A 13784-nucleotide genomic window follows, 5' to 3' on the forward strand; every position below is an offset into this window, starting at 1 on the left:
ATTATATCCCCCCTTCGAATCCGCGTGGGGTATGTGAGTCAAGGACAGGGCTAAGGAAATAAAAAAAGAGGTATGAAAAACATAAGCTCGTACCATCAGGCAGGGCTGGGCGAGCAAAGCAGCTGATTGTCAATAAAAGGGTAGAAGAGTAAAGAAACTATAACCACAGGAGTAGAAAGGAACATATGCCAGGTAGATTGACACCGTTGCAAATGCTCGAGAATCGGCCAAGCGCTCATCCATCTCATGCGTGCGAAGAACATGCCGTAGGAAAAGGAAGAATCAGCTGTCGAAAGAAAGAAACATACATCAGCAAAGGGGTCTCGCTATCTCGAGAACACCTTGACAACCCCATCACCACCTCCACTGACGACCCAGCGGCCATCGCGGCTCCAGACGGCGGCACACACTCCTTCACCACGCATCAACCGGTGACTCGTGATTTCTTGAGTGCAGCTCCGCTTCTCGAGGTTCCAGAACCGCAAGCTGGCGTCATGACCCGCAGAGACTAGCTCACGTCCATCTGGGGATAGCGAAAGCGAGGCAATCGCCGATGGATGGGCCAACATCGTGTATGTGCATTGGCCTAAACATCAGATTATTAGTATACCAAATAGCTAAAGGAAGCTTGGTGAAACATACCGCTGTTAGCATCGAAGAAGCGAATGTAGCGGTCTTCGTATCCACTAATGATTACGCCTTCGACACCACTGGAGCCAGTCGCACCATGGACGACCTCTTCTTCGCCCATTGTCCGACTGGGGTCAAGTCCTGCCGAACCATCAAATCCGACTGTAGTGGCGACAACAGAGTTAACGCCAGTCGAAGGCGTGCCATCGTATGTCTCCAGACTCGCCATGCCCACAATTTCCTCGCCAGTCCTTGTATCATACACAAGGATGGAGGCGTCGGTGTAGGACACAACAAAATTGATACCTGCAAGCGACAACGGGCTAATGCACGTTGGGGAGGGAGACTCGGTCCGAACAATCTGGCGAACCATACTGTAGTGGAATGGCGTGGTAGTCGCCGTGCTGGGTTGCGGTGACGAGGGGAAGTTGGAGCCGGAAGAGATCGAGTTGGCTCTCCGGCTACCACCAGCGCGTCGAGACCCTGCTTGAGGGGAAGAAAGCTGCGGGGGCGCACTAACAGCCCATATGATGATACGGCCGTCCGCACCACCGGATGCGAGTAGGATACGATCGGGGCCACCGTAATGGCTGCTGGACTCGCCTAACACAGAGCCTGCGGTCCCAGGTAGAACACAGAGACCCCAGACAGCGTCCGTGTGGCCATCAAGAGTCGCCTTCGGGTCAACTCGTCCACGTTCCCACACTCGGACGCTGGTATCTTGTCCACCTGAGAAAACCCAGCCGTCCCCGAGCGCACGGCCTCCATTGGAGAAGTTCTGCGGAGAGCATGCCGCAAGCGCAGTCACAGCCCCCACATGTCCACGGTGAGTGAAATAGCTGGTAATGTCCAGGTCACTCGAGCTTGCGCCAAAGGTGCCATAAGTGGCGGGTATAATCCATCGTTTGATCGTTCCATCATCACTGCATGTACAAATTTCCGGCTCCGAAGGGCTTCCGCCGCCCGTGAAAATCACCGAACGGACGACATCCAAATGGCCGCGCAGGGCGAACCGAACCTTGAAGGTCGGATCTGGCTTGGGGCCCGCCGCAAGGTCAACGGCACCATCACTCTTCCTTCTGGCGCCGGAACTTTTCCGCCGATGCGAGAGAGATCCGGACCGCTGCGGCGACTTGGAACTGACAAAGTTTGCATTCGGGAAAGCATCCACATCAGGCCGGTGCGGTGGTACCTGTTCCGCCTGCGGTGCTGGTTCGGCCGGCTCGTCGAAGTTCCAGCCATCTGCATCATCACCTTGCTCTTCCATTCGCTGTTGCTTGGCATCCTTGGCCGCCGATTGTGAGCCATATCCATCATATGCCTGGTCCCCCTGACCGGCGCGCTCATCCATCAGCGAGTTGCCGAGAGACTGCTTTCTATTATCGATCGCGGTAAGCGGGGTTTGTTGTGGCTCGAGGGGTCGTCTCTCCATCGCTTCCCTGGTCGCAGGTGGGAAACCAAACTGATTTTGTGCTGCGCGGGACATGGCCGCGTTATCTGCGTAGTGTGTGATGACGGGCTGGTGGTTCTGAAGCGCCACCTCTCGCGCCATCACATCGTTCGCTTGTGCTTGCTGCTGCTGGTGGTGCTGTTTCTGGCGTTGCTGCTGGAGGTATGCCTCCTCCAGGCTCTGCTGAGACAGCTGTTGGTTGCCGTAGATGTGATTTGGGAGATCCTGCTCGCCGAGTTCCGGAGGAGGGTGTGACGAAGGAATGACATGATAAGCAACTTCCTGAGAGCACTTCGAAAGGTACAATCGCGACTTCTCCCGCTCGTTCTCTTGGCGATATTCGTGTTCGTTCTCAAGGTTCACATCGACTTCGCTGGGTCCCGTATGAGGCTTGGGGCGTTGGGCTAGACAGCAATCAGTACACCGATACGACAACATCACCACTCCGTAAACCAATAATGGACTCACCTTTCAGAGAGTTGATGCTTTCCTTGGCAATCTCTTTCGGATCCCTAGTGTCCTCAACCTTCTCGTTGTTGCTGAGCTTCCTGACCTTCTCGCGCTCCTTCTTCAAGGCGGCCTCGAGCAACCTGACGTGCTTCCCCAATGATTCATGTAACCGTTTACTCGTACGAACATCACCCTCCAGCTTTCCGATGCGAGACTTCATCTCCGCGCGTTCGATCTCCCAGGCATTGCGGTCACGCTCGTGGCGGTGCCACTCCGTCTGCAGAAAGCGCATCACACCTAGAAACGAACCGAAAAAGCAATTAGCCTCTCTCCACGACCGTCGAGATCTATCACTCGGTACCCACCTTGCAGGGTGTACTCCGTCCCCTGGGGATGCCCGCCGTTAGAAGACCCATCACCCCCGGGGCCGACGTACCCTCCGCCCCCAGCCATGGCCGAGGGAGACTGCCAAGCCATGCAAAATCGACAATGGGAGAGGATGAAAGGAGTGGAATTCGTAGCGACCGAGCAGCGTAGCTCACGAGGTCGCCAGAGGTAGGATCAGGAAGGCGCTGTTTCCCAATGGAAAAGGGCGAGGTGTGGTGATCTTCTGAATCGCAGCCGAGTGTTTGTCTTCCGTGTAAGCCCACAGGTGGAGGGAACGGGGCGACAACGGCAGGAAGCGAAGTTCCAGGCCGTGTCAACGCCGAGGGGAGGAAAAACAAACAATGGGAATAAATTTTCTAGAGGGCAATAAAGGACCCGTTTGTTTTTTTGGGTCTCGGAAATGGAGCGTGCAGGGGAGGGAAAGGAGACGGTCAGCGATGCAAGCTTGAGCCCCCGAGACGATCGGAGTGACTGGGTGCGCGTTCCCTCCTCGCAGTTGAGGTCGGGGAAAGCCACCGCCGCCGCTGAGCTTTCGTTGGCTCTGTTAGGCGCCCACGCGGCCGTAACCGCTTTTAGCGCTGGGCGAGCTGGCCTTCCCAACCCCCAATTTTACTTTACTCTCTTCTTCACTTTCTAAGATGCGGTCAGGGTCAGTGCATAGCCTTGCACATTCACTTCATTTCAGTGAGAGATGAAGGCGTGCATGGATTTTCTCTCACCCTTGTATCATACAGATTGCAAATCTGAGGTTGAGAGGGAAAAGTAATTAATCAGGTCCCGGTTGTCGCATGTACCTGACGACAACCTCCACTCCAGCTTAGTACTTACTTCTTAGTAACTAGTTAGTAGTAGTTAGTAGCGCTGAACAGCTAAGTAGATGATAATAGATAGATCCAACAGTACTCCGTCCAGTTCAATACCTCAGGCACTCAATCCCGTCTAAACCACCAATCAGGATGGAATGACGGGTCTCGAATTGGATTTTAGCCTGGCAGATTGAGTACTTCCTTAACTTAGTAGATGGGCCATGTAAGCACAACGTGTCGCTATTTTTATGGTTTTCTATTTTTCTTTTTCTTTTTGTTTCAACCAGCCATTGCCGGGCGGAATGCTGCCAGGGTGGCACGGCACTTGTCATGAGCCTTGTGGGCAATTGTTCATTCAGCCCACATACCGAAACCTTCTTTTGGTGCCTCTGCTGTGTTGTCTACGGGAGATTTTTTTTGTTAACGTGGTCACGAAGTCAATTCCCTTGGTGTCATTTACTACAAGACCTCTCTCTCTCTCTCTCTTGCACTCATCACATCACGTGGAGATAAGATGCCGATCAGGGGATAACGGATCCGATTCATGGTATCATCCAGATACAGTGGTTGTATGTATTCACATGATAAAGTCTATCTGGAAATTGAAAAAAGATTATGGTCTATAAAATATTAGGCGTCTCTTCAAACAACTCATCATCATCGCGCTCCTGTCCGTAAAGAACTTCGCAGACTCCACCGACTGGCACATCCAGCACAGCATCCGTCCCTTCGCTCCATATCTCTTTCCAGTTGACCTTTCGGTTCTGCGGCCCCATAATTTGATACGATGTCGCGCCAGGTCTCATCTTCGCAGCTCCACCGGGTCGTCGCCTGCCCTTGCCATCAATGACGGCCACATTGGCCACCTCATCCACGATATTCTCCATGCTATTCATCGGTAGCGTCAGGTACCCCGTGTTGTATGATGCCAGGGCAACATATATGTAGATGATGGACATGACCAGCCATGAGGGAAACGCTAACGACCACCACCGATTCGGGTAATAGTATATTCCAAGCTGGTGTAGGAACGGGGAGGGTAGGTAGGACCAAAGGATGTAGATCACTGCGGGTCAGTAAGTGTTAGCATGTCTCTAGCAAGAGTGCGCGCTGGGTGCCGACTTACAGAAGGCTAAAGAGGAGGCAAGATATAGGACGAATCCATAGTATTCATATGTCGGCACCTTCGGACTGGCTCTTGGAACAGTCGTTGCGCGACGGGCGGATTTCGCAACAGCAGCCTCTGTATCATTCGGTGTTTCCACGTCCGAGCTGTCAGGGGTGGTAGGACGAGAAGTGGTCGTGGAGAACGGCGGTCGGAGAAGGGAGGTCAATGATGGAGACGGGGGAAGCGGCGTAGGGGGTCGATTGTAGAAGGGCGGAGCAAAGGCATTCGGCCCTTGAAGTGAGCTGGTGGACTGGCGAAATGGGTGATGCATAGAAAGACCATCTTCTGGTGACTGCTCCTCCGAGTCCGTGGAGGCATCCGAAAAAGCTTGGTCCTCTAAGGAATATTGTGATTGAAAGTCGGCATCGTCTTCTGCATCAATATCCGCGTGTGAGGGTGAGGTCGGATCATGGTCATCTTCTTCGATGTAGTCCTCATTTTGCGAGCTCAGTGTGGTTGTCGCAAGGTCATCGGCGGGGAGCGGCGGGAATGGTTGCTTGGGTTCGACTGAAGATATCACCGACGGTGATTCTGAATTGTTTCGCAAGTAACCAGAATGCTCGTCTTCTTCATTATCGAGAAGAGACATTCTCGCGGATGACTAGCCACGACAGACACGGCTCATGCGTAAGTTCAACAGGAGCTGTCGCGACATTGGTTATCGGCACGCCTCCATTGAAGTATATACTGCCGCGATTCACCGCCTATGCGATATCGGATCGATATCATCGGCGCAGGTAAAATGGATATTTAGATTTGGATCTTGTAAACGTTTAGCCTCAATAAGTTATTGCCCACTTTACATATCTATCTATTGAGCTAGTGACAGTTGACATTGCTTTCCTACAAAGCTCATATAGTACCATGCGTCTTCATCATCATTCATTTTACATGGTTCTGCACTAAGTATATATATATATATAGTAACAGTCTGATGCACAACCTCATATTGAACATCAACATCTTTCGGACACTTCAAGCTGAAGCTCCAGCATGCTAAGTTTACTAGAAATTGCTCACATTCTTACAATTATAACACGCTTACTGAGTCTGCACCCAGTCTGATTTTGACAGGATGAGACAAACTTTCATCTCTTACTAAGATGCCAAGCAGGAAAGTAATCTAGGTGTACGATATCAAGCGCATTCATAAAGTTGAAGCTGAGGCTCAGTTGATTAATTGCAGGAGCGCTTCTTGCTGAGCTTTAATCGGTCTCCATCTTATGCTTCTCCGACGTGACCCACGCAAAAGTCCATGCTGTATGATGACAGAACTACGTATCATTGCCCTTAAATAATCTAATCTCATTGCCCAGGAAGTGATGAAGAACCTGATGAGCTGAGTTCACCCCTATGTTGTCTGCTAAATTTAGTGCAAATATCATTATCTATTCGGTGATGTCATATATAAATCCTGCAGCGATCTCGAGAAACTGAACTTACCTGCTGCGACATTCATGAACTCAGTAGATAGGCTCTGTAATTATAGATGAACCACATGCTCTATTGACCGGTATTAACCAATGGGACGCTCGAACCCTTGGTACAGTAGTATAACTGAATTCGCCTAGGATGACTCTCTATACTCTTTTTGGCCCGATGAAGCGCGTATAATCGATGTGCTCAATACGATCCCGCACGTAGCCTCTGACTAGCTGTTGTGAAATTAAGCGAGAACGCGGCAAATCAATGGGAAGGCGATAATGGTGTTAAGTATGGTTTCACCGATACTAGAAAACGGTGCCCCTTCTCACCAAGATTGGTATTATATTCTGGATACTGCAGCCTCTATCCAGTACCAATGACCGAAATAGCTATGCTGTCTCACACACAGTTAGTCGTGGAACAAGAATATCAAGCACTGAATTGAATGCCGAGAAATCAATGCTGAAAAGAATACTGTACACAGTGGCTTTCGAGACGGGGACACACAATGGCCTGACAATGCTCTGGTTCGGTTTCGATGCAGGACACTGCATTCTACAGATGGAGCACTGCTAGCATTGTGCACGAACGGTCGCATGCATTGACCTAGTCTCATTACACCGTGACGGGTTGCCTAGAAGCAAGGTCCGGGGACGGATGCTGAATAAAAGGGTTGAAGGCAACTGCTAGAGGTGCAGCTAAGCCTTAGGACACAGCAGAGCCGTCAGAAATACTTAGACACTTGGTCTTATATACGAGGCGAAGATGGTGACGGAAATTGGTCAGAGACCAGGTACTCCCCTGGCAGAGTCAAAGACATTAATTCGAGTAGACGCTGTTATGTTCCTTCCCACTGTCTAAGTAACTGAGCGAGCCGGAATAGCAGCTTGTGTATGATAATGTTGAGCTATGGGAGGGCATTTGACAGAGAAGATCAATCAGGCTTCGGCTCTGTTGTGGGAAATAATGGTGAGAATCACATAACCACTCGTGGCAGCGAGGACTAAGGCTACAGCCGCAAGGGCCCAGCTATCGCGGTCAGGCTATCTGCCTTAGCAGATGCTTCCTGCGGCTTGGAACAGTCTTGTTGCTTGAACCTGTAGGGTGCGAAGGGGCAATAATGTCGAAAAAGCCGTTAATGTGGCCTCTTTGTTAACTGCAATGTGATGCAACCAGACATCACGGGTCCATGCTCCTAGTGACCTGAGTTTCATTGCTGACTGCCCCTGTCCTGCAGCTTGTATTGCGGCCTGTTTGCCCATTTGGTCTCGTCTACATACGAAGAGGGTATTCTCTTTGGCATCCGACGAGATAGGCTTTGGTGGACGTTTAAATAAAGATGGGATATAGGTACTTAGTGAGCTGGTGTAAACCCATTAGGGCTGCAAAGAAGACTCAGGTTGCGGAGTAAATGCTATCACAGACTCGATGAACCTTTTAGACCATGGGTATGACAGCTTGTCGAAAGTTCAGCTGGCATCGTGCGGGGCTGTAGGCATATACACTCTGATGAGGGTAACCTGTGGTGAAAATGTCTCTGACTACACAGTGGTATCAGCTCAAGCCATTAAGCCACCAAAAGCTTAGCATAGTTACTCCCAACCACACCTGGCTCTGCTGTGCTGGCACACGCAAGGGATACCTCCCCAATACCGCGTGGAAAGAGACGGTTGGTGTGGACTTCATGCTGTAACACCAGCAAATACCTCTATGTTGGGAACATTTTGTGAAACCATCGAAGAGGAAGTACGACGCGTAGGAAATCTGCAAAGCGCGCGTACAGAGTTGTCTGCGAGGCCAGACCTTCGTGTATGCACGAATTTCGGCTGCTCAAGAAGCCGCATCTGTAATGATGCAATTGTTGCTTATTGCTTTTTTAGAACCGAGCGCATCACCCAACCAGTTACTCTCCCTAAGGAACGTCCCGTGTTGCAAGTTTGATGGCCTTAATGGGTCGATCAAATCCCGTAAATGAACGTGCATTCCGCGGGCATCGGAGGAATTCAGTGCAACTAGCGTCGAGAAAAAATTGTCGCAGCCTGGCAAGAAACAAGTCTACTTCGTGTAGGTAGTACTGACAAACCGAGCTATTTCCATGGTATTGAACCTACCTGTAATTGTGCTGGGTATCTTCTAGTCCAGTACTGTATAGATGGATAGCGCTGCAGCGTAAGAGTTTCTGTTCGAAAAGGGACTCGGGGTGATCGATGTAACTGAACAAGGCATTGTGCGTGTCTGTATTTGAAGAGTGTTACTCTTTGTGTGTTGGGGTTCATTGACAAAAGCCAAGTCATCGGATCCCCGACGCGTGAAGGCACCTCCTCCCCGATGCCCCGTTTGGGCCAACTTCCAACTTCCCCTTGTTTCCCTCTCCTTCCAGTCATCCTACATCCCCTCATTCCCGGCCATGTGTACCTAAATTTTTCCGCGCAAAATCTTGCTGATAAAAGTGTTCCGTTATTCAACGGGGACACAGAGCTGAGTATCTATTGCCCCGCAGGGCTATGATCGACAGTGGACGATCGGAAGGACGGTACGGAATAGTTGGAAGATGGCTGTCAGCTTGGATGGCCAGCTTGGAAATTGCTCTCCATGTCTCCAGTCTCCCTGCTCCGTGCAGGGATCCTGCGCCAGCCACTAAAGACAAACAGTAGCTAGAATCCTGCGGAGAGACTATGCTTTTATGAGGTTACAAGGCATAACCTTTGTCGGTCAACCATGCGGCAGTACCCAGTCTAATTGCACGGTGAACCAAAGTTTGAACACGGCATCTGTGCATTAGCCAGTCAGTGCAGAACTTGACATTTGACAGCAGGACGGCTCAACTGACGTTGGTTTCATGCAGTGGGACTGGAAATGATTTGGCATACACCGGGGCTAACACCTCAATAGCACCGGGACTACGAAGCATCCTAATTACTGATCAATCGTGTTGGGTGAGGGGAAGATCTGGTCATGCAGATGGCACTAAGATGATCCATGGTTAGCAGGTTTTAGGGCGCTCGGCGGATTCCCGGGAGCTCTCTCGGTCTTTTTGTCCACAAGCTGTCTTCCGAATGCGATGGTGCGCCAGGAACAGGATACGTCCGTTCTCTTCCCCAGATGGAAGTGGCTTTTACTGTTTCAATATCTGATCTGAAAACCTACTGCGTGTCTCAGTGCAACTTCAACGTGGCCCTCCGCTGTCCGGCCGAGACCTTTGGCTGAAAAGGAAGGAGCCTAGACATCCCTTGCGGAGGCTTGAGGGCGAGACGGAGCTGTGATATCGCTGATCGGCGGGACCCATCGTCTATTGGGTAGCCTGCCCTCACGCCTATGGGCACTAGTGAAGATTAGCGACTGTGGTAGCCTTCCTGCAGCCGATCTCATGCGCGTTCCGCAATAGGGGGTGTTTGCAAACTATCATTGGCCTCGACTTGCACTTTTGGATTGTCCAGTGTCCATGCCTCCATGGGTCCCGAACCGAATGCTTGATCTGGTTCGCAAGTGAAATTTCTCGACCCCTGGCTTCCGGTTGACATGCTGTGTGCAACTGCTCCATAACCCAGATTGATTGCGTCCGCGTTCCAGCGCCGTCCACGCACCGTGCCCGACGGCAAGTGGATCAAACCTACAGTCTATTAGTCGCTTAATTGTTAAGTGCCCGGAATCGCATTTTAGTACTTCTGTACAGTGGTCCTCGCCCAGGGCAGGGCGCATAAGCGAACCATGATTGGTGATGGCTGATTCAAAATCCACGATAAACACTCGCACATTCCAAACATTTGGATTTCTTGGTCGTCCAATGACAGCCCTGTCAGACAGCACTAGCGCATGCTTCAGCTTGTGCGGGCCAGTAGTAGTTTTCACTTGACACCTTTGAGTGACAGGTCCGACGGGTTTCTTGCTCGTGATTTACACACCATGGAATCCGCGACTGTGTGGAGGCAGGGGCCTTTTCCCAGAATAAACAGGATCTGTACGGAGTAGGGCCAACTATATTACTTATCTATGCCGCCGCCCTTAATCGGACGCCCTTGCCTGCTTTCCACCAAGAGTGGCCAGACGAAGGCCGTCTGAGTTTACAGACCACCATCATGGCCTACCCAGCAGCTCTCAAGGTCCTGTTTAGACGGGATCTCCTCGTATGTAGCAGACTTGATACCTCTTCTCTTGCAAGATGTTAACCCTAGTTCGGTCCAGAATCCCGATGACCCTAATGTCGGTTCATCACGAGGAAATGCGTCCTCGACGACGTCCGATGCCATGTCCGATCTTGGCCTCGGAGGGGATTCGACTTCCCTTTCTGCATTCCTGACCACACTGATCCCAGCGTTGGTGATCGCTGCATTTTGGTTCGGCCTCTTTTTGATCTGCCGGCGAACCCAGCTGCGATGGTACGCACCGAGAACTCACCTGCCATGTTGGCACCAGCAGTATGTTTATCATTATCCGGCTTACTCCGCCAGAAATGTTGCTAAGATGCGCATAGTGAGCGAGCCCCACGATTACCTTCGGGGTTTATCAATTGGTTCGGCCAATTCCTGAAGATCTCCGATGCCCAGGTCCTCCGGCATTCCTCCATGGACGGGTATCTTTTTCTCCGATTTCTACGCGTGCTTTCTGCCACATGCTTCACAGGTTGCGTTATAACCTGGCCAATTTTGCTTCCGATTAATGCCACTGGTGGCGCAGGGAATACCCAACTGGACGCCCTAAGTTTCAGCAATGTGACAAACTCGCAGCGTTACTATGCACACACAATTATAGCAATTATCTATTTCAGTGAGAGAACCCTCCACTACATCGGTTGGGCACCACTAACTAATGGTTTGTGTTCAAGCCTTCGTGTTCTTCGTGGTAACTCGTGAGAGCATCTTCTATGCGAACCTACGCCAAGCATACTTCAACTCCCCGGCTTACGCAGAGCGTATCTCTTCAAGAACGGTATTATTCATGTCAGTACCGGACGAGTACAAAAACGAAAAGACGCTGCGTCAAGTCTTTGGTGATAATATAAACCGGATTTGGATCACGTCCGAGTGCAAGGACCTGGACAAGAAGGTCATGGAGAGAGCCAAGCTAGCCTATAAATTGGAGCATGCTGAAACGAAATTGATCCGAGCAGCGAATTCGGCGCGGCTGAAAGCCATCAAAAAGGGGATCGCCCTGTCTAAGCCATGCCTGGATTCAGATAGCTGCGAAGAGTGTCAATCAAACACTTCCACAACATATCATGGTATTAAGAGACCAACTCATCGTGTCAAACTGCTCGGCAAAAAGGTCGATACAATCCGTTGGTTACGCGCTGAGCTGGCAAAGGTCATCGAGGAGATCTCTATTCTTCAGAAAAAGCACCGAAATGGCGAAATGAAGAATCTTTCTGCCGTCTTCATCGAATTTACCACACAAAAGGACGCGCAAGTTGCTCTACAGACCGTATCCCATCACCAGCCACTTCACATGACGCCTCGTTTCATTGGTATCTCGCCCAACGAGGTTGTCTGGTCAGCTTTGAACCTGAGCTGGTGGCAGCGGATCACACGCCGTTTCTTGGTACAGGGTGGCCTTGCTGCCCTCGTTATTTTCTGGTCTATCCCATCCGCCATGGTCGGAACGATCTCGAACATCACTTATCTCACTAGCATTATTCCGTTCCTAGGTTTCATCAACAAGCTCCCATCGGTCATCCTAGGTCTCATCTCTGGTCTACTTCCTTCCGCTGCGCTCGCTATGTTGATGTCTCTGGTTCCGATCATTTGTCGAGGTATGAGTCCCCACTAGTTTGTGACCCGCAGCTTCTAATCGCTACACAGCCTGCGCCAGAGTCTCGGGTGTACCTTCGACGTCGCGCGTGGAACTTTTTACTCAGAGTGCACACTTCTGTTTTCAGGTTGTGCAAGTCTTCCTTGTCACTACGTTGACTTCGGCGGCATCGGCTGCGACTGCTCAGATCATCAAAGACCCTTTATCGGCCAAGGATCTTCTGGCCGAGAACCTACCAAAAGCGACCAATTTCTATATATCTTACTTTCTTCTTCAGGGCCTGACCATGAGCTCCATGGCGGTCGTACAAGTTGCAGGGGCTGTCGTCTTCAAGTTCATTACGACGTTCTTCGACCGCACCCCTCGACGACTATACCAGCGATGGGCTGCCCTGAGTGGTGTAGGATGGGGCAATGTGTTTCCTGTTTTCACAAACATGGGTGTGATAGGTACGTTCAATCTGCCTTCATGTTTTTCTTGAGTCTAACTTGTTCTTCATAGCAATCACCTACTCGTGTATCGCTCCGTTAATTCTGGGATTCGCTTTCGTTGGACTCTACCTCGTATATCAAGCATATCGGTACAACTTCTTGTTCGTCTACGATCTCCGCATCGATACCAGAGGCCTTGTTTACCCGCGCGCACTACAGCACCTCTTGACTGGCATCTACCTCGCAGACATTTGCTTAATCGGACTCTTTGCCATCAAAGGAGCCATCGGACCACTCGTGATCATGGCTTTGTTTCTCATCCTCACCATCCTAGCTCATATATCGCTCAACGATGCGTTGGAACCGTTATACTCTTTCCTCCCGGCAAACCTCGACGTCGAAGAAGAATCGCAACTATCGAAAGCGGAAGCAGATGCTCTGGACCCCCGCAAAGTAGGGAAATGGGAAGCGGCTTGGAAATGGTTCCACCCAAATCTATATCGCGACTACGCTGCACTGCGTGGAAAGGTTCCCCGCGACCACGTGGAGATTCGATACACAGAGGAAGAAAGGAACAAGGCCTACTACGAGCCGTGCATTACCGCACGCACTCCGACTCTCTGGATCCCGCGGGATAAATGGGGATTCAGCCAACAGGAAGTGCTGGATACGGATCCGTGCATCCCTATCACAGACGAGGGAGCTCATCTGAACGAGAAAAACAGAATTGTCTGGGATAAATATGACCCCAAACTGCCGCTGTGGGAACTGAAGATTCTTTATTAGCCTACTCTTCTCTATGACTAACGATTTAATGCTGAATTGACTTAGCCACAAGATTGTGACATGTATCTAACCTACTATCTATCTATCTATAAAACCGAATAATGTTAATGAATAAATAACACCCCTAAATTATTCTTTGTGTTTATTACTTGGATAATCTATGATGAGCCAGGTTTCAAGCTGCCCGCTATCATATACTTTCGGGTATCGCGCACCGACACTCACCCATCTTACCCATCACCCCATATCCCAGCCCCCAAACTTAAACCATGCTCCACCCTCCCCCGAAGCTTATTATAATATGGCCCCCATCCATCCCTTGCAGGATCTTCAATTCTTCGATCCTCCGCTGAGACACGATCGATTGCCTTCATGTTTACGGACTAGAACAAACCGAAACGGAAGTATGAACAACTGTGAAGGTTCCACTGCCGTTGCTAAGCGGAGATTCAGTATTCTATATTTAGTGGAATGCATAAGTACTATTATCTTTCAGTATTGTGTTT

At 50.5% G+C, this 13784-nt stretch overlaps 3 protein-coding genes across 3 annotated transcripts; 1 reads left to right on the top strand and 2 right to left on the bottom strand.

Moving 5' to 3' along the window:
- Window positions 1–326: 326 nt before the first annotated feature.
- On the bottom strand, window positions 327–3007 carry BO83DRAFT_313264 (cell differentiation and development protein Fsr1; the record flags this gene model as incomplete). The annotated part of the gene is made up of 4 exons (XM_025527551.1): window positions 327–586; window positions 643–2484; window positions 2549–2827; window positions 2896–3007. The coding sequence occupies 4 exons, from the start codon at window positions 3005–3007 to the stop codon at window positions 327–329; spliced, it is 2493 nt and encodes an 830-aa protein (XP_025387842.1).
- Window positions 3008–4343: 1336 nt separating this feature from the next.
- On the bottom strand, window positions 4344–5522 carry BO83DRAFT_437617 (uncharacterized protein; the record flags this gene model as incomplete). Its single annotated transcript, XM_025536031.1, has 2 exons — window positions 4850–5522; window positions 4344–4789 (listed from the first exon to the last, which is right to left on the bottom strand). The coding sequence occupies exons 1-2, from the start codon at window positions 5478–5480 to the stop codon at window positions 4344–4346; spliced, it is 1077 nt and encodes a 358-aa protein (XP_025387843.1). The 5' UTR covers window positions 5481–5522.
- Window positions 5523–10359: 4837 nt separating this feature from the next.
- BO83DRAFT_417403 (putative DUF221 domain protein) lies at window positions 10360–13336 on the top strand. Its single transcript, XM_025534755.1, has 6 exons — window positions 10360–10440; window positions 10499–10731; window positions 10788–11080; window positions 11139–12062; window positions 12112–12510; window positions 12563–13336. The coding sequence occupies exons 1-6, from the start codon at window positions 10393–10395 to the stop codon at window positions 13276–13278; spliced, it is 2613 nt and encodes an 870-aa protein (XP_025387844.1). The 5' UTR covers window positions 10360–10392; the 3' UTR covers window positions 13279–13336.
- Window positions 13337–13784: the final 448 nt, after the last annotated feature.

The sequence above is a fragment of the Aspergillus eucalypticola genome, assembly GCF_003184535.1.
Source record: "Aspergillus eucalypticola CBS 122712 chromosome Unknown BO83scaffold_13, whole genome shotgun sequence".
Lineage (NCBI taxonomy): Eukaryota > Fungi > Ascomycota > Eurotiomycetes > Eurotiales > Aspergillaceae > Aspergillus > Aspergillus eucalypticola.